General features: G+C 34.2%; 1 protein-coding gene across 2 annotated transcripts in view; it reads left to right on the top strand.

The window, feature by feature from the left end:
- The window catches only part of FUT8 (fucosyltransferase 8), a 212,372-nt gene that overhangs the window by 91,220 nt on the left and 94,297 nt on the right, over positions 1-26,855 (top strand). For both annotated transcript variants that reach the window (XM_033108282.1, XM_033108281.1), the window contains exon 4: positions 2,503-2,934. In XM_033108282.1, the coding sequence (XP_032964173.1) occupies positions 2,732-2,934 (203 nt within the window). In that variant the 5' untranslated portion in view covers positions 2,503-2,731. The remainder of the gene's footprint in view (positions 1-2,502; positions 2,935-26,855) is intronic.

Raw genomic sequence — 26,855 nt, 5'->3', positions numbered from 1 at the left:
CCTATAAAACAGCACTATCTCACTTTCTACATTCAGATTTGCTTTCTTAAGTGGGGCATAAAATGCAGTTGAAGCTGATGTGCTCAGATTCTATGTTAGATGTCATATTAGCATATATCATGTAAGATATCCTTTACTTAACTAATGCACTTCTTCATTTACTTAAAAATATTTATTAGTGCCAAGTGCCAAGCACTGCTCTGAGTACTTGGGATACATCTGTAAACTAAATGGACAAAAATCATGGAATTTAAATTTTTATAGACATAGTTCAAACAATAAATATGTAAGTAAAATAGGCATTTATTATGAATAGGGAAAAATATTATAACTGCTCTTTTAAATCATGTAAAGGAAAATTATAGAGAAAACTGCTTGGTTTTTAGCTTGGCTTGTTTTTGCCAATTCCATTTTTAAATAATACTTAGAACAACAAAATTTGGGGGAAATATTCTCCAAAAACAGAGTTAAAATGATACTATTAAATAAAACATGACCATGTTGCTCCTACAATAACTTCTTGCTTTTTATGAATCATGTACTATTAGTAGTGCTGTAAAATGTAGTAATTTAATATCTTGGTGATTTTGATGGTGATTTATAAAAACCTGAAGTACTTTGTATAACAGAATTTATATTTCTATTCAATTTATATTATACTTTTTCTGGCTTTGAATATTTATAATTTTTTGTTGTAGTTCTAAGTAAAATGTTACAGCACATCTTTCTATTATTATTTAAATGATTCTTATTTAGAAAGCTCTTTACCTTTCTTTCGTCACAGTTGTCTTTCTAAGTTATTTTGCTACGAAGGAACAGAAAAATTTTTTTAATATCTTATTGATATAGCTTGGAATTAACTAGGGTATATTTTCAGCATATGGTAGGATATCACTTTACAGTGTTGGATATGTTATCACAAACAGTATTATTAATTCCAATGTTAATACTTCTTTTGTTGACTTATTTAATTAAATCCATTCTTTAGACCATTAGAGTGGATTCATTTTTTAAATTTGTTTTAACCATGAAGCCCTGAGTGTCTGCATTTTTTCTATATAACATGAAAAGTAGACCTCCCATTAACTGGATCTTTTACCTGAGACATTGAATAGACTATTTGTTCTTATATTTTAGTGAATAGATGGGGGTACCTGAGATTAGAGGAGCAAGGTTTTAGAAAGGATTTTGAGAGACAGAATGAACAGTGGTCAATAAAAAGAGTGTTCTCGATAGACATAAGAATAGTTATTAAAACAACACACAAAACACCAAATCTTCATTTGGATTATTGCTTTTTTATTTAGTTTGAGTACAATTTTTTTCATTCTGTGTTTTAGTAGTGTGAATCAGTAACAGTGAGGGAAATATTGTAGGAATAAATGGGAAGGAAACAGAGTTTCTAGGACTTCATTTGAAGAGGTATCCTTCTCTTTTAATACTTAGTTACTTAAAAACAATTGAGATTTGAGGTTCAAAAGTAGAAAAAGAGGCTAATATTTCAAGCCTCTTTTCCAACTTTTCCACCTGGTCTTTAATGACTGTTTAGTGGTCAAGTCCCCATCACATTCAGTCTTGTCTGTAGAAACTATTTCTTTTCTCTCTTCTCTTTTACAATGAACTCTGTGCTTGGAGATAAGACTTTTCTTATATAGCCCTAGAATTATTAAATGGTATTAATATTATATCTTTTCTTGTGAATTTTCTCTTTGGGGAGAAAATTGTTTTGTTTTTAAAGAGAATTCTAAGCCTAATGATAGAGAAGTGACAAATGAAACTCATAACCAAGCACATTTGTAGTTTAAGATGCACAGTAACTAAGATTTAACTGGTATTAGACTTCTATTGCAATTGTTGGTATTTTTTAATAAGTTTGAGGAAGGAATAATCTATCCTAATCCATATGAACCTTTGCTTGTTTGAAGTTTGGAGTGCTTGCCAACCGCTTAATGGCTGTGATAACCTTTGCTTGGCTATAGGCATGTCATTTTTAGAATTTATCCCAAAAGTGATAATTTGCCTGTCACCTGCAAAGTTAAGTGGCATAATGGCAGCCAAGCAGTGAAATGGAGGGGAATGGAATTGAGATCTTGTAGGAATGAATTCACTTATAAAAACGTTTCTGTTTGAGATGATGGAAACATTAGGTCAAAATATGTAGCTGAATATATTTTGTTTAGTTTTGATTGATTATTCAAAGATACAATCTTTTAATCTCCATATATGAGCTATTACACAATGATGTAAGTAAGAAAGAAAGGTGATGATGGTGCTTCTTTCAGGCTTAGAGCTAATTCATTTATCAGGTAGGGCGTTGGTATACATGGTTAATTTAATATGCGGACTTGAAGCTTTTAGATTTTACTTGTTATTAGGCAGTTAGGTTATTTGCCAGCCTGTTGGTCAGTCAGCACCAATGTGTTCCTTTAACTCCGTGAATCTGACCACGTGCTATTTTACATATCCTACATAATTTAAATACATTTCTTACTCTTTCCACAGCATGTAGAGTCCATGAAGCACAGGACAATAGAGCTTCCTACTTACACCATCAGGAGGATCTCTTTGAAAGATTCATCACAGGACTACCAGAGACAGTAATCTGTGGGAAGCATCATGCGTTGAAACAACAGAAGGCTACTACTACCTTTGCACTAACAGGAAATAGAGTTAAGATGTTTTCAATTCTTTGAGCTCCAGGACGCCAGGGGAGTGAGTTGAAAATCTGAAAATGCGGCCATGGACTGGTTCCTGGCGTTGGATTATGCTCATTCTTTTTGCCTGGGGAACCTTGCTGTTTTATATAGGTGGTCATTTGGTACGAGATAATGATCACCCTGATCACTCTAGCCGAGAACTGTCCAAGATCCTGGCAAAGCTTGAACGCTTAAAACAGCAAAATGAAGACTTGAGGCGAATGGCTGAATCTCTCCGGTAGGTTCTAAAAAGCTGAAGGAAGAGTGATGAAATATTGTACTTTGTTTTTAGTTGCAGAGTTTCGTCCAGCTTTTAAAAAATGCTTAATGATTTTTTTTGCAAAAATTTAAATATCTTAGTAAGATATTTTTATACCAATGATATCTCCATATTTAACAGAATTTCTTTATAGTGGGAAATCTTATTTTTTGCATATGAATTTTAATAAAGAAAAACTATGACATTTATGTACTTATATTTCATTTATAATTATCTTCAATGTTTTGATAATCTTGATTCATTAAATACAAACTATATGATTTAAATTAGTATATATTAAATTTTTTATCACATGGACTATAACAAAAGCATTATAATAATTGAGAGACTGTGTTAGTCTAAACTGTAACATTAAAATGAAGAAACAAAAATTCATCTTTAAGTAAGATAACCGCATCTGGAATCCAGAGAATTATTATCATTACTACTTCTAGTCTATTAAAAAATGTGATGGGTATCTGTCAGAAGGCATCAAGTGTTTGGAAAAACAAAGTCTTGTGTTTTCAGGGAGCAAGTGAACATAGTGTTACAGATAATCTCTGTATTTGTGTTCAAAGTTTTTTAGTTTAAAAGTTATCTAGTATCTTCTACTTCCTCCAATATATATGAAGGTAATCATGTATTTAGTTCTTGCTGTATCTCAAGATAGAGGTTGAAGATCTGAGAAGATGAAGAGTTGAGTTATTATTCTAGAAGTGGTAATTGACCTTAAGGCAAGTAACGTAGAGAAAAAAGAGCACAAAGTTAATTTCTTTTTGAGAAGCAAATTTAAGACGTGGAAAGTGGAGGCGTACTGTTGTGCATAGAACCTTCAGAGTAGGCGGGGAGGAGAAGGGGAGAGAGCTATGTTGTGGAAGCTGAGGAACATTCCGTGAAGGAAGAATGTAGTTGGCACTATTACATACCCTTGAGGCCTTAGGGAGGACATCCATGGTGCTCCCACTCCCCTGTCCCCACTGCTCTTCACTCTTTCTTTAGAACTCAGGTTTTTTTCCCTTTATTTAGTTCCATAACTTTTTCCTTCACTATAATATTGTTTTTGGTCTTTTTATGTTCTATAGAAGACAGTGCTAGGTGTTAACAGTTTTACAACAATCAATGAAATTTCATCGCTGTCATTTGTAATAGTAGTACCATTCAGCGAGACACAAAGTAGTCAGGGATTAGAAAGTTGACAGAAAATGAATTTGTAAATCATTTTATTTCTTTATTGGGGAGCCAGGGAAGATCATGGAGAAGGCAGTCTTTCAGGAGAGTCTTACTCAGTTATTTGTATGAGAACCAAAGATTGACAGTTTATAAGTTAGTAATAATAGCTATCATTTATTGAGAGATTAACATATGCCAGGTACTGTGCCAAGGACTTGGCATAGATTATCTCATTGACCTCACAACTTCCTTATGAGATGCTGGTACTGTTTTTATAGCCATTTTACAGGTGAGGAATGAAAGGGATATTAAGTAAGCTAATTTTTAATTTTTCACAAGGTCACACCTGTCATAAGTGGTGGCACTTACTTTGAATCCTGGCAGTATGACTCGAAAGACTGGGCTCTGATGAACTGTATTGCCTCTCTGAGTAGAAACTAGAGAGAAGTCAGTAATTCAAAAATCTCAATTGAAAGTTTCATGTACAAGATCACCACGAGTAGCTGCTGCTCTCGGTGACTTTGGAGTATGCTTTGATTACAGTAAAATCTTGTTCTACATCATAGGAATTTTGCTCCTCGAAAAAGATTTTGCCTCTTAACAATTTAGGCTCATAGTAATTGCTCACTTTTCTCCTAAATCCAACGTCAGTATCGATACTTGTCTTATTTGACTGCCAAGTGTCTTGTTTTTATTGCACAAAGGAAAGTTTGCCTTTAATATGGTTTGTTTTGTTTTTTGTTTAGTCTAAGAAGGCAGAATTGGAAGTTTTTAACTATCACATAATCTGTGCTTCATTAACTGATACAGTGAATCTATGAGGAAAAAGAGATCAGGATGATATTTAGATATACTGAGATTGATGTGCTAGCTGAACCCATCCGGTAGAAAATTGGAAAGTGAGTCTAGAGCTCAGGGAAAAAGCCAGGATGAGAAAGATACCTTTGGGAATCATCCACCTAGACGTGATTGCCAGAAAATGTGCTGCACAAAGTAAAAATTCCTCCTCTCATTTTAGATGACCCACAGTTGTCATGGAGAAGAAGTGTGGGAATAGCATTTACACACTCTTACTTGCAGGGCCAGCAACAATCTCACATAGAAAGAAAATTCACGTTTTCGATGAATTTGCACCTGCTAAAATAGACTGCACTTCTTTTATGGCTGTAGCAATTGGTTATGCGGCACAGAAGCATGGGATCACACATGTTTTCCCACATTATTGTCATTAGTAGCTTTTATGGGGGCAGCACATTAGTAGGAAAACAGCCTATTGAGAATATATCTCTGTTTTCATTATCATTTATTGTTATCTTAATTTTCTATGCATTCTCAGAGATAGACACACACACACATACACACACTGGGATATAATGTTGTAACCTCCCTTTTCATGTGCACTAAAAAGTGTAACACCACTTAAACACTCAATATATAAAAATCTAATAGTTTTTTAAAAATAGCAAACTTAATGAATGTGAACTTAAAATATGACAATCTACTTTGCTATTACTTGTATACAGTCTTGCGAATATTTTGTAAAGCCAGGTCCACCAGTGTACAGACACAATGAATGGCCTATACTACTATTCACAAGAGAGCTACAAGTCATAATTTTTTGGTTTCTTAATGTTTTATGTGATAGTTCATTGACTGAGTATTAAATTGCAGTGGGAAATGATTTAAGCCAAGATATTAGCTTCTGCTTTTACTCCTAGCATCTTGATGATTCTGACAACATCATCATCATCATCACCAGGAGTAGCAAGAAAACAAAACAATTGTAGCTGTAAATATGTATTACTATGTATTGAGCCATGTTCTAAGTCAACCTCTACAACAGGCCTATGTCTTAAGTACCCATATTATCCCCATTTTATAGATGTAGACAATGACGCATAGTTAAATAGTTTGCTGAAATTTATATAACTATAAATAGTAGATCTGGAATTCAAACCCAGACACTCTTGCTCCATAATCCAAACTCTTAAAGCATGTTGCTATGGTGCCTGTAAAAGTAACTGGTGTGTCACACAAAAAAGTGCAACAATCCTTGTTTTCCTAACACCCTTTGCTTATTGTATATGTGGGTCCAGAAGATTATGCCATGGCCCATAATGGACACCTTCTTTCTGTCAGATTCCTTTTCTCTCCATTTACCATTGAACAGACTTCAGAATAAAGAAAATTATCAAAGATAAAGAAGACACATTGCATACTGATAAAGAGTAAGTTCTGCAAGAAGACATATCAGTTCTTAGCATGTGTGCACTTACCAACAGAGCATCAAATACATAAGGCAAAATATGCAAGGCAAGGAGAAATATATAAATCAACTATTTTAGCTAGAGACTTCAACACCCCTCTTTCAGTAATAGATCAAGCAGGCAGAAAACCAGTAAGGATATTGTTGACCTGGACAGCATTTTATCAATCAACTTGACCTAATTGACATTTATAGAATACTCTATCCAACAACAGCAGAATATACATTTGCCATCCCTCCTATTCTGATGTACTCTCTGTAATTTGGATGGGGGTGTTTCCTTTAAAAGTTCCTCTAAGTTGTCTTGCCATAACGAACAGAGAAATCTGTGTATTTAGAGTTGGGGTAAAGGGGAAGGATTGGATTGTAGAAATTTCTTCTTATTTATAGGGTCAGCTGGAAGTCCAACCTGTAGAGAAAAATTCCTTTTTGTCTTCATTCTAAGCTTTGCCCAGTCCCTACTTCCAACAAAGAATGGTTCAATAAAGGTCAGCTATGTGGAATATAGGGTAAGATCATGCTATCTTATTAGGAGTGATAATCACTTTCCTCATTCACATTAATGTATGCATATGTAATGTCAGAGTCACCACCAAGCAGATAAAGTTAGAGTAAATTTACTTCCCGTATTTGGAAAATAGTACATGTATAAAATTTGTGGAGCTAGTTATAGGATTTTTGAAGATCAAATAGAGTCAAGTAGAATTTTTATAGTTCCTAAATCAAAAAATGTAGACCATTAATATTACAAATGTTAATATTATAGACCATTGATAGAAAATTGCAAAGCTTATTGAAAGGCACTGGATAAATTGTGGTGTTAAGAAGGAGTCAAGTTTGGTGATTCCTTCGTTTAATTATTTATTTTAGTTTTCTTGGAACTAATTAAAAAACAAAATGCATCCAATTATTTATATATAGCCTGTTAAACAGGTGTATTAGTTATCTATTGCTGTGCAACAAATTACCACAACTTAGTGGTACAAAATAACACACATTTATTTTCTCACAGTTTCTGTGGATCAGGAGTCCATGCACAGATTAACTGGTACCTCTGCTTTGAGGGCTCTTACATGTCTAGAAGGTGTTGGCTATGTCTGGGGCTTCATCTCAAGGCTTAGCTGCGGAAAGATACAGTTCTAAGATCATATGGTTGTTGACGGAATTCACTTGCTTACAGATTGTTGGACTGAGAGCCTCAGTTTCTTGCGGTCTCTCTGTTGGAGGCTGCCCTTAGTTCCTTTCCAAGTGGATCTCTCCATAGGGCCGATCACAACATAGTAATTTACCTCATCAGAGGCAACAAGAGAAAGAATCTGCTATCAAGATGAAGTTGCAGTTTTTTGTAACAGAATTACAGAAGTTACATCCCATCATCTTTCCTGTGTTCTGTTAGTTGGAGCAAATCACAGGTCCCACCCACACTCGGAGATTTCTCAAGAGCTTGACTACCTGGAGACAGAGATCAGTAGGGGCCACACCAGGCATCACGTCTCTGTGCCTGCTTTATTGTGCTCAATAATAATAACATTTAAGTTCTCATTGTGTATGAACACTTTACATATATTCTTTTATTTTAAAAGTTAAGCGATTTGCCCTAGACCACATACATGGTTGGTAAATGCTAAAACCAGTTTAAGAACCCAGACAGTCTGATTCTAGGAAGTGGAGAGTAATACAGTAATTTTTTTTTTTAACTAAAAGCCAAAAGCTTTAAATAGTGCTTGTTAAATGTTTTTAAGTGTTCCGAAGTTGAGGTTGGTGGCATTTTCACATCAATAAGATGTTAACCTGGTTACTGATTGTTGCCACTGTTTCAGACTAAATATTCTAATCCCAGTGAACCTGATTTATTGTGGCTCAATCTCTTCATTTTCTTGGTGCCTGTACAAAGATTGAGGGGCAGAGAATGACTAGATACTCCGAAATCTATTACCCGTTTACAAGGAATAATAAACATGGCTTGAGGGAAGAGTTGCTGAATAGATGACTTCCTTCATTTATTTAATAGATATTGTAAGATTAATATTTTATACTCTTTTGTATGGACGATGCCTTTGGTTGCTGGATTCCGAAGGCAGCTATAATATGAAGTGTTTCCTAATTCATATAAAGCTAATTCTTTTTCCTCTTCATTCCTCATTCATTCATTCATTCATTCATTCAATCATTTCTGTTTCTAACGTCCCAGGAGTACCTCTGTATTGCTGTGTTCAAGGCTGAAAATTTTTAGGTAGAAAAATATTTGACCATTATTTAAAAATCATTTACTTTGGTTGTACTGTCAGATTTCCTCCCTCCCTTCCTTTTACCCAATGTAGGAATGATTGAATATGGCAAGAGTAAGGTGATGAGACTTACATTACTTTAAATTCCTGTACTGGGAGATTATTTTGAATTTATCTGTAATGTCATTTATTTTTGTAGTATTGGATTTCTCCTGTAATTATATGTATACATATGTAATCTTTCATACATGGGCATTAAATTTCATAGGTATGAATGCAAAAGGTCCCAGTTGTAGGTGGTCTGTCCTTTTGTTCATGTAATGACAAGTTGATTATCACTGTTCTCTTGGAAGCAGGTATTTCTGATGAATACTTTTCAATTCCGTTTTCAAAGTATAGATAAAAATACAACCAGAATTAGTCAATAGTTGGATACAAGTAAGGATCACTTTCATATGAATTAGAAAATACGAATTAAATTTGGTTACCCTTTTACCAGGGATCCTTACAATAGCTCACTTGCTAAAGATGGTTGGATCTCTATGGTTGTTTTACTTGCTTGGCTTTAGCAGTGGTTGGCAAACTATGGCCCGTAGGACAAATCCATCCCTCCCTTGTTTTTTATTTGTTGTTGTTGTTGTTGTTGTTGTTGTTTTTAAGATTTTATTGGGGAAGGGGAACAGGACTTTATTGGGGAACAGTGTGTACTTCCAGGCCTTTTTTTCCAAGTCAAGTTGTTGTCCTTTCAATCTTAGTTGTGGAGGGTGCAGTTCAGCCTCAAGTTGTTGTCCTTTCAGTCTTAGTTGTGGAGGGCGCAGCTCAGCTCCAGGTCCAGTTGCCGTTTTTTCTAGTTGCAGGGGGCACAGCCCACCATCCCTTGTGGGACTCGAGGAATTGAACCGGCAACCTTGTGGTTGAGAGCCCACTGGCCCATGTGGGAATCGAACTGGCAGCCTTCGGAGTTAGGAGCATGGAGCTCTAACTGCCTGAGCGACCGGGCTGGCCCTGTTGTTTTTCAATGGCCTCCAAACTGGGAATGCTTTTACATTTTTAAATGGTTGAAGAAAAAACAAATTCAAGGGGAATATGCAGCCGAAGCCATATATAGCCATAAAAATCTAAACTATTTACTGACTGGTCCTTTATACCAAGTTTGGTGAACAAGTTTGTGTGAACCAGGATATTTAGTCCTTATCTCTCGTAATCTCTGACTTGTTACCCATATTGCATGTAAGTATGGATTGCTCTGAAAGGAAGTTCAAGTCCAATTATTGATATTTATCTTAAGTTCTTGCTAACTTTACTATAACTCTTAGACACTTATTTTGTATCTCTGATTTCTTCTTTTATGCTTTTATTGTGTGCTGAACTAGTCCATGTTTCTTATGTCTGCCTCCTTAAGGCAGCTTGTATTCGGGGCTGAAGTGGGATTTAGGGGGAAGAGATCAGGTATGTTTAGAAAAGAAACAGTCTGATGAAATGAACTGAGCAGGGTTTTCAGATTTGGGTTTGGATTCCTATTCTACCACTTATTAACTTAATGATTTTTAAGAAGTCACTTAATCATTCTGACCCTCAGTGTTTTTGGTGTTTTTTTTTAATTGTAAAATGGCAATAATAACCTCCATTTTGCAATGTTAAGTTGTAAATGATATTTAAAAACGTATTTAGAAGAAGAACTCCTTTGTGTTAGTGGTTCGTCAATAAATAGATTTTTAGCTAATGGTAGGCGATAATCTAAAAGCACATGACATTACACACTTTCATAGAACTCAGAATACTTGTTTTCGTTTTTTCTAATAGAAAGAATTGTCTTATGTCAAATATTTAGTGCAGTGGATTGGATTTCAGAAAGCCTGCAGATTCTTCAGTGACTTTATCCTGAGAAAAATCACAACCTCTTTGGGAGTAGAATACAAAACTGTAGAGAGATGCTCACATTTGATGAATTTTTATGTCTTTACAGAGACATAATAGTTAAATAATTTAGTAGGTTAATTAGGAGCATAGAATAGGCTTTATTTCCTATCATTTGGCTCTCATGACTGAATTGTGTGATTTTTTTTTTTAGCTGATTGATGCTTTTAGGTATTGGTATTATAATTGCCCATCCTCAGCTTTATTTAAACTATATGAATTTTAATTATTCATTATCAATACCTAGAAGGGCCTGAGGAAGAACGCACCATTCTTTGACAAAAATGCCACATGAATAAAAATATTAAAATCTTAAATAACTAAATTGAAAAAATTTAAATGTTTATGTGTGGAAGAACTTTGTTTTTCTTCCATATATAAATGCCATATAGGCAAAGTGAATTTACATGAAATATTTTATCATATGTGAATATTTGAGTTTAGGGTCTTGCTTAAACATTCTTTACATTTTATCCTTTATTCTTTTATCCTAATATTGAGTTGATAATGGCTTCAAGCACTTCATGATAATTGAAGATAAATATAATAGTTCCCCCTTATCTGTGGTTTTGCTTTTCATGGTTGATTACTCTCAGTCAATTGTGGTCAGAAAATATTAAATGGAAAATTCCAGAAATAATGTTTCATAAGTTTTAAATTGTGCATGGTTCTGAGTAGTGTGATGAAATCTGTTGTCTGTCCTGCTCTGTCTGGCCTGGGATGTGAATTTTGTCTCATGTGTGCATGCTGTATATACTACCTGCCCATTAGCTCTTTCAGTTACCAGATTGGTTAGAGAGAGAACACATTCACATAACTTTATTACAGTATATTGTTATAATTTTCTATTTTATTAGTTATTTTTGTTAATCTCTTACTGTGCTTACTTTATAAATTAAACTTTATCATGGGTATGTATCTTTAGGAAAAACATAGTGTATATAGAGTTTGGTACTATTCGTGGTTTCAGGCATACACTGGAGATCTTGGAATGTATCCCCCGTGGATAAGGGGGGACAACTGTAATTGTAAGAAATATGACCATAATGATTCAGCAATTTCAGTGTCACTTGATTTATAGGTGACACATAATCTTGTAGTAACTGTTTAGGAAAAAAACTTTTCTGGACTATTACATTTCCTTTAGGCAAACTTTTATTTCACTATGAAGTTGTGGGGTTTTTTTGGTGGGGGCGTTTTTGAATTGTCATTGACATTTATAATTCCTTGAGGTAAAATCATGAAACAAAGTTGTTCTCTAGTTTGATAGATCAATATTCTCAACAAAGCTATCTGAAGGAGAATAAATATAAAAAGATTTCAACATATTAGAGTTAGCCTGTGAATTACAATGGCTAGAAGGAAGTATAGTATAAAATAGCACACTATGCTTTTCTTGTTATTGTTATTGCTTGTTCAAATAAAATAAGTTTGATTTTAATCCAGTCCTTTTGTTCTTTTAAAATGTATGCAAAAGCCATTGTTTGGCAAGATGTTTCACATCAGAAATGCGAAAGAGATTCTAATAAGGTTTGAAGAGAAAGGTGTACTTAATAAATATAGAATGCTATTTGTGCAAATAAATAAAGACAAAAGAGACATTCAAAAGTACAGTTTAATGTTAATTCTCATTTATATTCAATAGCGCTTCAAAAATATTACCTTTTTTACCTCCAGATACATATAGGAGCTAAGTGACTTAGTCATTTTTCTGAAAGTCAGTGGCAGAAGGAGAAATAGAATCTTCCAAGGAATTATGAAGTTGTATCTAATTTTCAGTACACTGCCAAAATTACCTTTTTTTATACCTCTCAAGCTTCTCTTACTTTAAGTATTAACTCAGGACTATGTTTTATTAACCTATAGATAATGACAAAATCCTGTTTCGTATTACAGTTACGTTTGTTAATTTTATAAGTGTGATCCGAGGTTTCCATATACCAATATTATTAATAGAAATGGCCACTTGAATCATTACATCTCTAAATTTTATGGATACACCTGTATAAGCATGTAGGGACTATTTTTAACTGCAGTAATCCCTTATAATCTGTATAAATAATTACAGATGGCATATTTGACACAGAAATTTGCTGTGATCAGTACTTGCAATGTTTCATGCAGGTCATGGATCTGTGGGAAGAAACCACATACTATAAGTTTAGATTAAGTTCTCAATTTATTTTCTCAGTCATACATCAGCTTATTGGATGTGGTGTGGTCACATACAGTAGGAATCGATGTAATTTATCTAAATGTAGCTTTGCTTGGCCCTATGGAGTCCCTAATGGAGTCAAAAACTGCCTGTGCATGCATGTCTGATTTATAAAGTAAATGTGCCCATGTATTAGTTGTGTGATTAAACGTTCCTAATTTGTTTGTCTGGGGGGGGTGTAGGTCATCAATTTGAATTAATGACAACTGTGAATTATAGGTATTATTTGATGATAAATACAGCTGTATTGCTTTTGAGTTCATGTAAACCAAAATATTAGTAAGTATAACAAATTATTTCCAAGCAGAGAGCTCACTGGACCAGATATAATTAATAGATAAGGGTAATTGGTAAATAGAACAATCAATTTATACACCAATAATTAGTGTAGTTGTGTTCTGAAGAAATTCGTTTTTGTATGTTAAAATACTACCACCGTCACCCTAGTGAATATTTATACAGTTAGTGATATACTATTCACATATGATAAATATTTAATATATACTTATATATTATATAATTATGTATCAATATATAATTTACTTTTAAAATAAACATTCTTCTACAGTTTAAGAAAAACTGACCCTATTCACTCTTTTGGCTTAATTTCCCATTACTCTTTCCACCTTAAGTTCACTTTTCATTTTTATTTTCTACTGTGTACCATATGCTCCAGACATAGAAAATTATATTCATATTTCCCGGATACAGTGTGCTCTTTAATACTGCTGTTCCTTTGTTTGAAATGTCTTTCCCTTCCTTCATCTCTCTACAAACTGTTAAATTTGTAGGATGGCTCAGATGTGGCTGCCCTTCTTAAGCCCCTTAGCTACACCAGATGTCTCTTGTTGTTCTAGTCCAAACCCTCATACCGAATCATAACCGTTATTACATGTAGTATAATTCGTATTTCATGATTTGTGTCTGACTGTTTTTCCCAGGTTATGAACTCCTTGAGGATAGTAGCTGTTGCTGATATATGTTTGTGTCATTAAGTACCTGGCATGTAACAAGCACTTGGCAGATTTTTTTTTGAGTGAATTGTGATTCTTAATCTTGCAGAGATCATGTTATCAGATTTTCTTTTTTCTTTCTCCTCTCTTTTCTTTCCGTCCTTCTTGTCTCCCTCCAACCTTCTTTCACCTCCCCCCTCTTCCCTTCCTCCTTCTCCTCAGTTTTGTTCTTTTCTTCAGTAATATATAGAAAACAGGCAAGTTCAGTAGTAAGTGTTTGCCAGGAAAACGGTCTACCAATGGATACTACTTCTTTGTTCTTACAGATAATCTGGATGGTTTATTTATGCTGAAATATCATTTAATAAAGAATCCTGATTTCACTAGAAACTTCTTCCTTAAATATCAAAGTCTACTAATGGCATTATTTAACTGTATGCACATAAAAGAAATAAGGAATAATGGGTCTATACAAATTTGAAAATAAGAGTTCGTCACAGACTTAATGATTCTGCACCATGGGCCTCTCAGATCTTTGCTTTGATAGTCTCTCTTTGCTTGTCAAAGGCTTTGCCTTAAATGTGTTGACTCAAAGTTGTTCACTTTCACTCATTCAGTATGAAGACCTCTTTTCTCATTTCTTTCCCATCCTCTCACAGTGATAAAGGTATATGTAACCTAAACTTTAACAATTTTTGACACAACAAGAGATTCCAATTTTTAAAAGGTGATTCATAGACATGGTAAAACATTCAAATAGTATAAAAGGTCCTATAGTGGCAAGTAATTTCCCCCACTAACCTATCCTCAACCCCTCCCCTTAGTCAGTTACCTCTGTCACTTTCTTACACCTCCTTTCAGAGATAATCTCCCTATCTGTGCAGAAAGAATTAAATATATGACATATGGATAACCTCACCTGTTAGAGTTAGTAGCTCCTAGGAGAGCTTGAGAGCTCTGCTTACTTGATTTTTTAAGTTCCTTTTAAGTTCACAGTTTTTTCTTTATAACTGCACAACAATAAGAATCACTTATTGACCATGAGTCCATGGGCAGAAATTTATTATTTTAATAGCCACTTAAAACATGAAAAACATTAATTCCAAGACTTTGAAATTGGAAATGACTTTGCAATGTCATTTCCAACAAAGCCAATTCATTTGTTACACGGGATTTAAAAAAGACAGAAAAAGTGTAAAGTTTATTTATGCTTTTTCCGAAATCTGAACACCTTGACTTAACTTGCAGAATTGTTACATCTTTTCATTGTTAGGCCAAAAAACAGAGACCATTGGGAACATCCCTTGAGATGTTGCTCTATCTCCTTTTTAGCAAACAGTGGGGGAATACTAATGGAAAAGGTTTCATTGCCTAGATGAGGACAGCATGAGATAGAACACAATGTGTCATTTATCCTTTCCTAAACGAGGGTTAGTGTCTGGAATACATCAGGTATATGGGAGAACTACAGTCCTTTTGTGAAGGGAACACAGTGAAAACCTATAGGTCTTACCTCTGGACAGAAGATTTCAAGATACTACCATGTTACTTTAAGATTCGGTACCTCAGGGAAATCTTAGTTAAAACATTGTTTTCCTAGTTTCCTGCTATTTGTTGGAAATAGGTTTTATACTTCAGGCTGGAATTATATTCCTGAGGGCAAAAGATAGTAATGTTCTCTCACTTCCTTCTACCATTCCATTTGCTTTGATAAAAATTTTCATGGGGAGAAGGGGTGGCGTTAGTGCTACATTTGGGGAATTTTACACATTTGTCATTTCATTGGAGGGGAAAACCAAAAGCATTTCTGTATTGACTTGGAAAACTGTTATGTCCTATAATTTGGGTCATTTTATCTATATTTTGTTAAAACATACACACATACGAGGTGTGATCAAACAATTCGGTGAATGTTTAAATTTTAAAAAAAATTATTATAGTAAAAGACACATTGCCATTAATTCCCCTCAAAATACCCCCCGCCCCCACTTCAAACACACTTATCCCATCGTTCTTGCCACTTTCTGAAGCAGTTCTAGAAGTCTTCTTTTGTGAGTATGTTTAGTTGCACTATCGTGGCTGCCTCGATGTCCTGAATCAATTCAAAACGTTTACCTTTTGTGGTCATTTTGACTTTGGGGAAGAGCCAGAAGTTGCACAGTGCCAGATCTGGTGAATAAGGTGGGTGAGGACACATCATAATGTTTTTATTGGACAGAAATTACCATATACCAGAAGTGATGTGTGACACAGAGCGTTGTCATGATGGAGGATGATTTATGGCACATTTTAAAACACACCTCTCAACCGTAGCTCACACCTGACTGACTGCACCGAACAAGTCGAAACTTGACACATACTGTTACTAAGGTTCGATGTGCTGGTTTCCATATTGAGGATTCCTGCCTTTTCGTTGGCAGGGATGGCACTCGGCAGCAGCATTTACAGTATTTTGTGATCACAATGGAAAGTCTCTGTGTCACACATCGCTTCTGGTATGGCAATTTCTGTCAAATAAAAATATGATGGTTTGTCCTCATCCACCTTATTCACTGGATCTAACACTCTGCGACTTCTTGCTCTTCCCCAAAGTCAAAATGACCATGAAAGGTAAATGTTTTGAATCAATTCAGGACATCGAGGCAGCCACGACAGCGCAACTAAAGACACTCACAAAAGAGGACTTCCAGAACTGCTTCAGAAAGTGGCAAGAACGACGGGATAAGTGTGTTTGAAGCGAGGGGGAGTATTTTGTTAGGGATTAATGCAATGTATCTTTTACTGTAATGAAATTTTTTAAATTTAAACATTCACCGTAGTTTTTGATCACACCTCGTATAACATGTAATGTTATATAATAACGGAAGAAAATAAAGTACTTTGTTGACACTTTGGAAACAAAGCCTAGTCTTTGGGCAAATGATGAATTGTTCCTTTATAAGAATAGTTGTGTCGAATACATGTGTTACTTAAATGAATGTCAGCTTTAAATTTTCCCCTTTCAATATGAAGAAACTCACATTTACTTTTGAACTTGCTATTAATAGTCTTTGTGGCTTTCTCTTGGCCTATCACTTGTCATTGTTTTCAATGAAAGACAAAAAAAGTTCAGGTTTAGATTGAAATATTTAAGAACATGAAAGGGGCATAATATGATTCTACTTCTGAAAGCTTACAATACATTGTATCTTCAAACTTCAACTTCCTTGTTCTGACAATGGTGTTACACCTCAGCTAGGCAGCAAAATGATATACAAAATATCCATAGTCTTTTTTTGAAAGGATTAACCCTGTAGTTGCTGATAATGCTTATCTTACTGGGGTTTTGTATAGCTTAATTAGCATTAGCAAAGCAGCTGATACCATTGGATGAAAGGCAGTGAAGTTATAAAAGGTTGGTGCTATTGTGAGTGTGATTTTACAAACCAATGATCCTTTTTTCATTGGTAACATTAGGGGAAGGGAGCGCAGGAGAATCTTTTATCTTGGTCTTATTCGCTCAGATAGTGTAGCTGGAAGGTAGAATTCTTTGTGAAGTAGATCCCATTCTTTGAAGCAAGCTTTTGTGGTGTGTGTGTGGGAGATGAGAGAGAGAGAGAGAGAGAGAGAGAGAGAGAGAGAGAGAGAGAGAGAATCTAGTAGCAGTGTCTTTACTGATATGGTTAACAGTGCAGACATGTCACAGATTGATTATAACAAGTCTTTGCATGACTTGGTTGTAACTGAAAAGGTGTAAAATCTATTGCAAGGTAATAAAAAAAAACTTTTTTAACAGAATAAGCAAAAGGTCATTGCTTCTAGATCTCACCTCCTAGTTTTTCAGGAAGTTTCCAGTTGCTTATTTACTGAGGGATTAATTATGAAGACTTTTTCTGCAGTTTTGTGCATTTGCAGCTGTATGTGTAATTAGTTTTTTGCCAGCTCCATTTTTGAAACAGGTACTGAATTGCCTTTGGATATATATGAGGATATTTCACTTTGGTTTTGTGTCATAATTATTTCTCTGCTGGAAAGTAGTTCACAAAAAAATGATTACATGGGATTTGAAATAAAGTATACATTTGTGATTTATGGATAAAAGAATGACTAAGTTTGGTGGGGAAGGGGGAGCAACCTATGACCAATTTTTTCCTTCATTCAAGCAGTGGCTTCTTATAGGGGACATAATTGTGTTCTCTTAGAGAATGAATACTCAGTTGGTGAGGTCTTTAATTATCAAAGATATAAAGGTTGTTCGAACTTCAACCTTTGGTGGAAAGCAAACGATTACTTTGTCAGAGAATGGGCTTGCATTTAAGGAATGCCATTCTTTCATGCAGATGGCTTAGTTCTATATAATAATGATACTAACATTTCAATTTGTTGTAGGACAGTTTATTCTCCAGTATGCAACGTCAGAAGTTTTCAGGAATACTTAATCACCTTTTCCCCTAGAATAATCCCTATGAATCTGCTATCCTGTTGATTTGTTGCAACTTTGTTTGAACCTGAGTGGATTGTCAACAATGAATTTTGTATATTTCTGTCTTTTATGGAAAATATTCCTCTCTTTTATTTGTTGGGAAACTATCTTTAGTCATTCTTTAATGCATCATTCATTCAATAGGCATTTCTTTCTTTTTTTTTTTTTTTTTTAAAGATTTTATTGGGGAAGGGGAACAGGACTTTATTGGAGAAGAGTGTGTACTTCCAGGACTTTTTTCCAAGTCAAGTTGTTGTCCTTTCAGTCTTAGTTGTGGAGGGCGCAGCTCAGCTCCAGGTCCAGTTGCCGTTGTTAGTTGCAGGGGGTGCAGCCCACTATCCCTTGCGGGAGTCGAACCGGGAGTCAAACAGGCAACCTTGTGGTTGAGAGCCCACTGGCCCATGTGGGAATCGAACCCGCAGCCTTCGGAGTTAGGAGCACGGAGCTCCAACCGCCTGAGCCAACGGGCCAGCCCCAATAGGCATTTCTTGAGCACTTACTAGATGCCAGCACCTGGGCTGGACATAACCTTGTTCATGGAATTGAATAAAACAGGATAGCCGCTCTCCAAGTGGAGAATTATTATTTGTGGATATATGTTGGCTGTTTGCCCTCCCTCCCTGCCTTGTCCCTCCCCATCCTTCTTTTTTTTTTTTTTTTTCAAGCAACAGATAGAATTTGCAATTATATTGCCTTTCACATGCTGTTGCTGGTATCTTCACTGGGTCTTCCAGAAATTCCTTAGCAATGATAACATGGTTATTGTTTATAAACATAAATACTGTTTTTATTTTTCAAATGAAAGTCTATCATGTTCCACAAATTATATTTTTATTTAACTGGATAGGAATAATCAGAATTCAAAAAACATACAAAATTTCCTTTGAGTAGTTTTAGGATACCTTTTTTACTGTTAAGAGTAAATATTCATTGTCAGTACTATTGGCTGGATCCAATCCATGAGCACTTTTTTCTCTCTCCTAGTGGGAGGGTTGCCCTTTTGCCCATTTTCCATGTCTTGCTGGCAGTTACCAACCGAATGTGTTCCAGTGCTGAGACTTGACTTCTACCCTACTACTCAGAAGATTGTTTGGCTCACTTTGTGGCTCTCGGCTGAGTTCCAAATAGGTCAGGCGTTATGAACCCCTGGTACATGGTATAATTAATTTAGAAGTCTCATATTAATCTGTCCCTATTTTACTTAGCATTCTTTCATGTTAGATTCAGAATCTGTCATTTAAAATCTGCCTGATTATAAGAACTATCTGAGTTTTTTTTTAAATTAGATTTCTGGACCATTTTAAAGGATTAATATTGTTTGTGAAGGGAAAAACTATGATGGTCCTCTTCTTTCATTGTTTTTCTATAAGATTCTGTCAACTGTTATTTAAAAGTGTTATCCTGGATTGACTTAGGAATCTGATTCTCTAAATGGATGAGGGAGGTGAGGCTCCTGAAGTCTCAGCTCTTATTTCTTAAACATTATTTCTGTCCACTCTTATTATTTTTGATAATTTTACTCGGGACTTGTTATGGAAATAGGTGAGCAGAAAGAGACTCTTCGCCCTGATTCTTCCTATTTAGTGCACCATCCAACTCCTCAACATCTCTAGCCATAATTATTGCTCCCTTAGTTCTCTCATTGCCATAGTAAGTGATCTACCCTTCCTGTCTTCCATTCTCTATACTATGGCTGAAGTGAATACTCTTGACAATATTATATTGTCACAACTTGTTTAAAAACATTCAATGGCTCCTCATTGCATCCAGTAAGAAACACCTAACCTTTATATGGCATGAGAGGTCTTTATGATCTAGCTCTTACCTATCTCTCTGCTTTCATTTTTCCACCACTTCCTGTCTAAAATCAGTAGTACTGAACTACTCTGCCGTTCCGTTTCACACCACCAATCCTTTGTACCTGCTGTTCTTTCTGCCTAGAATGCTTGCCACTCACTTTATCCTTTAGCATACAGCTCATGCATTGTTCTTGTAAAGCCACCTGTGCTTCTCCTCAATCTCTCCACAGTGTTAATCGCTCTCGCCTCTCTGCTACCTAGACCTCAATTTACTATTGCACTTTTCACACTAGATTGTAATTGTGTACTTGCCTGCCCTTCCCTACTAGATTGTGAGCTCCTTAAGGGTAGGGTAAAGGTAGGATCTATGTCTTACCTACTTGGTATCCACCAGTAATTATGTCAGGTACAATTAAAGCCCATAGCAAATATTTATTGAAAAAAATTGAATTGGTATAAACTTCAATTGGACTGAAAACCAAACAGAGAAAGAGATTAAAGTACTCTGAAGCATTCTGAGGCCACATTGAGGCAATAGTCATTGGAGATTCCCTATAGATTATATCTGAAAACAAAACAGAGCGGTTGGCTTAAATGAGTGGGGTGTTTGATATGGGATACCAGAATCCTCACATTGAAAAATGTGTTATAAATGACCCCGTTTAGGGAAACATACATTCTTATAAATGATAGCATTGATTAAACAGAACTGCACAGGGTTGTAAGAGCATAGGCTCCAAAGAGCAAGCTCTGTGCATGGTATTTTGGCAGTTTTCTTTTCCATTTTCTTCACAAGTCATGGATATAGCTTTGTGTCTTTCAACTAGTCTTTAGGCAATTGGTCAGTACTTTTAGGCTTCAATAATGTTTATAATCTCAAAGATAACTCCATAGGATTTCAAATCTAATCCTATATTGCCTGTTGATCTTTACCATGTATTTTTCTTGAATCATTTACTTGAATTCACTGTAAAACACAGTCACTTACATGCCACTACTTTTGTGAGTCTTTATGTCAATGCTGTATAACTTTTGTGACTTTTTTTAAGTGAAAAGGTAGAGTAAGTAAAATAGCCACTATTTTTAATAAAGAATAATCCAACTTAACCAAAATGAATCTTGAAGTTAATTGGGGAGTCTACTACATTTATTTTGAAATTGTTCTTTTAGCAAACAGACCAGATTGTCTTTTGTTCTTGAAATGTTCTGATTTTATATAGATTCTATATTTTACAGAGTAAGGATATAGACTAAACTTGTCTGCCTAATAACCATGTAAGAGAATATTACATTAATACAGAAATTAAATAGTTGTGAGATGATGTGCTTTTCTAATGAATTTCACAGTGCCAGTTTAACTTTTAAGAAATCTCTATTAAAAGTAATTAGAAAAAGTGAAAAAGTGCTTGCAAATGTGAATTTTTAAATATAAATTAGAATACTTATTTTTGCTAATGGCATTTATCTAGCATGTTATATTCACTGTATTTTATTAATTAATAATCTTTACATCTCCCATAAGTGTCTTGAGTATCGTTAACTTGAGTGGATTTAATAACCAGAATTCATTAACCAGATTTCAAAAGTATTTAGACAGTGGCTTTTCTTGAACTCTGTTGTGTCTATTTTAATATGAACTAAATATCACAATTTCTTCTTTGAGGTGAAATGATAAAGAAAATTTGTCTCCAGGGTTCATTTCATCTTCCTTAAAAGGAAAGTATCAGGTTTCCTCATTTCCTTAATATATGTACCTCAGTCTAGTTTGAAACTTCCAGTTTCAAACTGGAAGTTTCAAACTAATTAGCTGATTTTGAGAAGGAAGTCCACTTTGAATTACGTAGAATTGACATACATACTCTATCACAGAACTTGGTAAGAATAACTTATTTTCAGAAGCATTTTCTTCTGTCAATTCAAGTCTGAAACGTTACTGCTGTGGCTGATAATTACTCTGTCTGTTATTCTACAATTGTCAGCATAATATCATCTAGGCTAGAAAATTTAAACTTATCCAATAACAGTGGAAATGCAGTTTGTATAGTGCCCTGACAAACTGGTGATCTGGAATCTAAAACCTTTGTCAGTAGGATTAAACTTAATTTTTGTCCCCTTTAGGTTCTGTTGAGTTTTTTTTTTTTGCCCTTTGAAATGATTATTTCTTTAACTGAGTTAAATAAATGTACACAGAGATGATCACATGTATATACATATGCAAAATGGAAAGTTATAATTTTAATGTGTTATTACTTTAACTATACATCTCCTATAATAAAACCGCTTTTTTTTTTAACTTGGATGTGAGTATGCATAGTTTGAAGATTATTAATCATTGTTTTGACAGCAGCAATGTTTAATTAGACTTCTTGGTATTGTTATATAATTTATATAATATTCTTTCCAAAACTGTTAATTTGTTTACAGCAGTTATCAAGACTATATTTCTGGAGAAAGCTTGTCTTCCTTTCTTATATGATAAGCTATTTTAATGTTACCGAAATTTTTAAAAGCCATCCTTTCATTCTCCTTCAGATTTTCCTAGGAGACTATGATGGATGTGGGTGTGCAGAGTAGTTAGGGAAGTTACTAAATCTTATTCTTTTGACAATTTTTAACTAACGTCTCCAAGATAGCATAATAAGAAACCAGATTAAAAAAATACACAATTCTTTGATGACCCTAAGAGATTTAAAAAAAAAAAATCATAGCTTCAATTTGTGATTATTTTCTTTTATAGGACCTAACTATATTTTAGTATATTTAGTATATTTTATAGGACCTGACTTTATTTTAGGACCTAACTGTACATTTAGTACATATTTAGTATGTTTTAGTATATATTTAGTATATTATTGAGTTTTCTAAGCTTGGTCCTGTGTAAACATTTATTATGTACTTTTATATGTAGAATTTTACTAAATTTTCTCTAGACCAGACATCCTATATAGCTCAGCAGTTTAATTCATAACAAGAAACTGTCATCATATTCTTTTGTAATCTTTATAAAATTTTAGGGATCTGCCATGAAGATATTATAGTATTCTTAGAGAGGTTAAATTACTTATTTAGTAGGACCCTGATCAAAGTCTGCCTTCCTCAAAAACCTGTGGTTTTCACCTCTGTACTGCTGTCCTAGATAACACAGGTAAGAAGCAGATAAAAAGGCAGCGATTCGAATAATCTTTAGTGACAGGGATGAATTCATCTGATTTATCCACACTTATTAGAATGTGTATATGTGTCTGTATCTGTATCTGTATATGTATATGTATATCTCAGAGTTGCTTAACTTGGGGTAAAACACATGATAGTATGACAACAGTTTTCTTTGGATGCCTAGAAACTCTTTACACTTGTCTTAAAATAGGGAAGGATAATTGGCCCCAAGGATCACTATGGACAACTAAATCAGGGTAACACTGAGTCCATGTATTTACAACTCATGCCATCTCAGTGCATTTGTTCTTATATGTTTTAATTTATTCTGTTAAAACTAACAAAAAGGAAGAATAGTAAAAGCCTGGATCCTAATTCTGGCTACACCACTTACTAGCTTAGGAATCTTGAACAAAGTTGCTTAACTTCTATGAACTTTCATTTCCTTATCTGTACAGATATTTTTTTTCATGATTATTTTAATTTGCTGTAAATGAAATAATTATCTTAAATACTAGACATAGTACTTTGAAGTTAATGTGAGTACCATATATGATAATAGCTGTTATTACTGTATTATTTCCATTATTGATGATGGAACAAACAAGAGTAGGAAATAAATTAAAAAACAAACTTGCTTTACAAACTTGAGCCCTTTGGAAACCAGCAGTTTGGTGATAAGCATTCAGATGGATTAATGAGCCCTACCCTTACATTAAAAATATTATAGTCAATAGCAGTCTGTCAGTTTGTTTAAGAGAATTCTATTATGAATGTAAGTGTACGTGTTTTACTTTTAGATGTGTATGTGTGTGTGTGTGTTGTGTGTGTATGTGTTGTGTGTGTGTGTGTGTGTGTTTCTGTATATTGGGATTTTTGGAGAAATGAGTATATGTCTACATCTACTTAAATCCAGACTTCAAAATGTAATTTGAATGTTTTTGTTTGGTAGAGGTCTCATCCTCATTTCTCTAATTAAACTTAGTTTATTTTCATCATAGAATTATTGAGGAAAATAATGTTATGTTTTTATAATAATACACTTATTTATTCCAAAGACTGAAGTATTGTTTGAAGATATATTTTATTCACAAGTTAATATAAAATTTACAAATATTTAATGGTTTGAAGAATAATTTTTATAAGCCTCTGAAGATGAAACTTAATTTTTGCCTGAGCCCAGTTTCTCACCTTATAAATGAGAAAAAAGCAAAAACAGAGTCAGTCATCAGCACTGCTAAGACAGAAAAAAAGACATGTTTTCAGATTATTTTGTCCACTCTAGTATCAGGAATATAAATAAGATAACTATTTTTCTGAAAAGAAATTAGAGGAGGAGTGGAGAAAAGAAAACCTAAACTCATTGAGAATTACTTTTGTTTTCCTCCTCTTTTCCTGCACACTTTCAACAATGCTTCAACTCTGCTTTATCTTAAAGCATTTCTTAAAAAGCGAAGGTAGGAAATTTATTTTCCAAAAAGTTGTTTTATCTATTTTAATATAGTCTTAGTTTGCTATGAGTAGTTTCTGAAATGCTCTACATTCGTATTCATGCTAGAGCATGATTGGGACAGGGTTATAAACAAGCGACTCAAGTTTGGGCCTATGTCATGTAACAGCCTTACCACCATGTGTGGGAAGCCTATGCTTAGAAGAATTCAAGGATATGTTTCTGGCCCAGACATCCAGAGATACTCTGGTTTGCAATGTTTCCATGTCTCTCTTCAACATTTTGTCCTAAGGGGTCTGTTTCACTTAGTAAAATAGTAATTAAAGTGTTACTTTATTCTACCTTCGATCCTTGCATCTAAAAGATTTGCATTGTGAACTGGCAGACAACCAAGGTCTTTTCCATTTCTTAATAAAGCTATTCACTGCTTTCTTAATATAAGATGAGATTTCCAACAATAGTTTATTTTTTATCAGGTGTACTTGTTACATAAGCTCTGATAAAAAAAAAAAAATCAGTAATCTGCTTTAAAACAGTGCCTAGAAGATATTCTTACCTAAGATTCTTGCCCTTGTGAGTGAGTTCCTGAAGAAAATTAGTTGTTGTTATTGAAAAATGTTGTTAGAATGTAGAAATTTCTCCACAGACCCATAGATGTTGAAAGTAGAATAACTTGATATCCAGGCCACTGTTGGATACTTACTTTACCCAAAAAAACCGAGAGTAATATGTCTAAATTTCCCACAACAACTTGTATCTTAGGCATTTTCTTCCTTTAAAGCCATTCATTTCTTCATGCAGAGCATGACTTTGTAAAAAGTGTGTCAATTGGATTTTTGAATAAGTAATTGAATTTTCCATTTACTCATATTTCAGTTTTACAGATGCTTTATTTTCACTTCTCACTGATGTTTAGCTGGCTACGTAACAGAGCTTTGTTAGTTTTCCCTGCCTTTACCACCTCATTCTTCTTTTCCCCCTTGGCTCTAATAAATACTTGTAATCAGTGATTTGTTTGTTTGTTCATTTATTCAAAAAATATTTATGAAACAAATGCTATATATATCAGAGAACGTGTCAGGTGCTAGATAAAGAATACTGCCCTGACAGATTTGACGTAGTAGAGAGAAGAGACAAATAAGCACTTATATTAAATAAGTGGTTATAAACCAAACTATATCACCATCAGTAGATGGGTTAAATTGGTTATAATGTCTCCATGGAATGAATATTTTGTGTATATTCATTGTGTATATATATATGTACACATGTACACACATATATACATTTATGTATATGTATATATATAAAACTTAGCTATATATAGAATATAAGTTATACACACACAAAACTATATGTAAAACATTTCCAGAAAAAATGCATGACACCGTCAACAGAAAGAAAAAACCTCTATTCATGTATTATATCTTCACTGTAACTCTGAGAAAATAAGACTTAAAGAAACTAGCAGTACACTAAACAAGCAAATAAATAAACAATTACACTTTAGTAAAAAAAAAAAATCTGGAGGTAAAAATCTTGAATTATTAAAACAATCACTCGTTACCCTGGTGTTAAGTTTTGTCTAAAATGCCTTCTTTTAACACGGGTGCTGTTGTCATATTTGAAGTGAGCAGGGACAGCTCTCAGTCTAGATTGTTCTGTTTTTGGCTGCTGAATGATGAAAGAATGGTCTTAGTTGACACTTGTCAAAATAAATGTGATCACAGATTTCCTTGGAGAATTGAGCCTGAAACCTATTTAACGTTGATATCACAGTATCTTAGAGCTGAATTTGGATATGGATTACTCCGTGTGATTATTCTGTTAAAACCGGCATTGTTGCCTGACCCTTCTACTCTTTTTGGGTTCCATTTTGAATTTTTGCACATTTGGTAAAAAAGAATAAGTACAGTCACAAGAAGCAGTTCATTTGAATAAAATTATATTTTCTCTCAGTAGATAGAAGCCTGGCTCTTCCATCTATCTAATTGACAGACTCTTGGCAAAGTTTGACATCCAAATAAATGTAATTATATTTTGTGCTTTTGCTGGGAATATTTTAGTCCTATGAGTGGCAACTTAAAATTCCAACTGGAAAAAAAGAAATAAAATAGCATCTGTGAATAATTGAGTAGAATTCCAATTTTTATTTAGTTTAGTTCATATTTATAAATGGTCCAAATTTATGTTAGTCTCAGTAGTTTATTGACAGGATGCCAGGATGGGTTAAATGACTTTATCATGGCATCACTAGTGCTGTATAGCAATGACTAAAAGGTTA

This window comes from Rhinolophus ferrumequinum, chromosome 6, assembly GCF_004115265.2.
Source record: "Rhinolophus ferrumequinum isolate MPI-CBG mRhiFer1 chromosome 6, mRhiFer1_v1.p, whole genome shotgun sequence".
Taxonomy (NCBI): Eukaryota; Metazoa; Chordata; class Mammalia; order Chiroptera; family Rhinolophidae; genus Rhinolophus; species Rhinolophus ferrumequinum.
The sequence above is the reverse complement of the archived record's forward strand: the minus strand, read 5'-3'. Positions and strand labels throughout refer to the sequence as shown.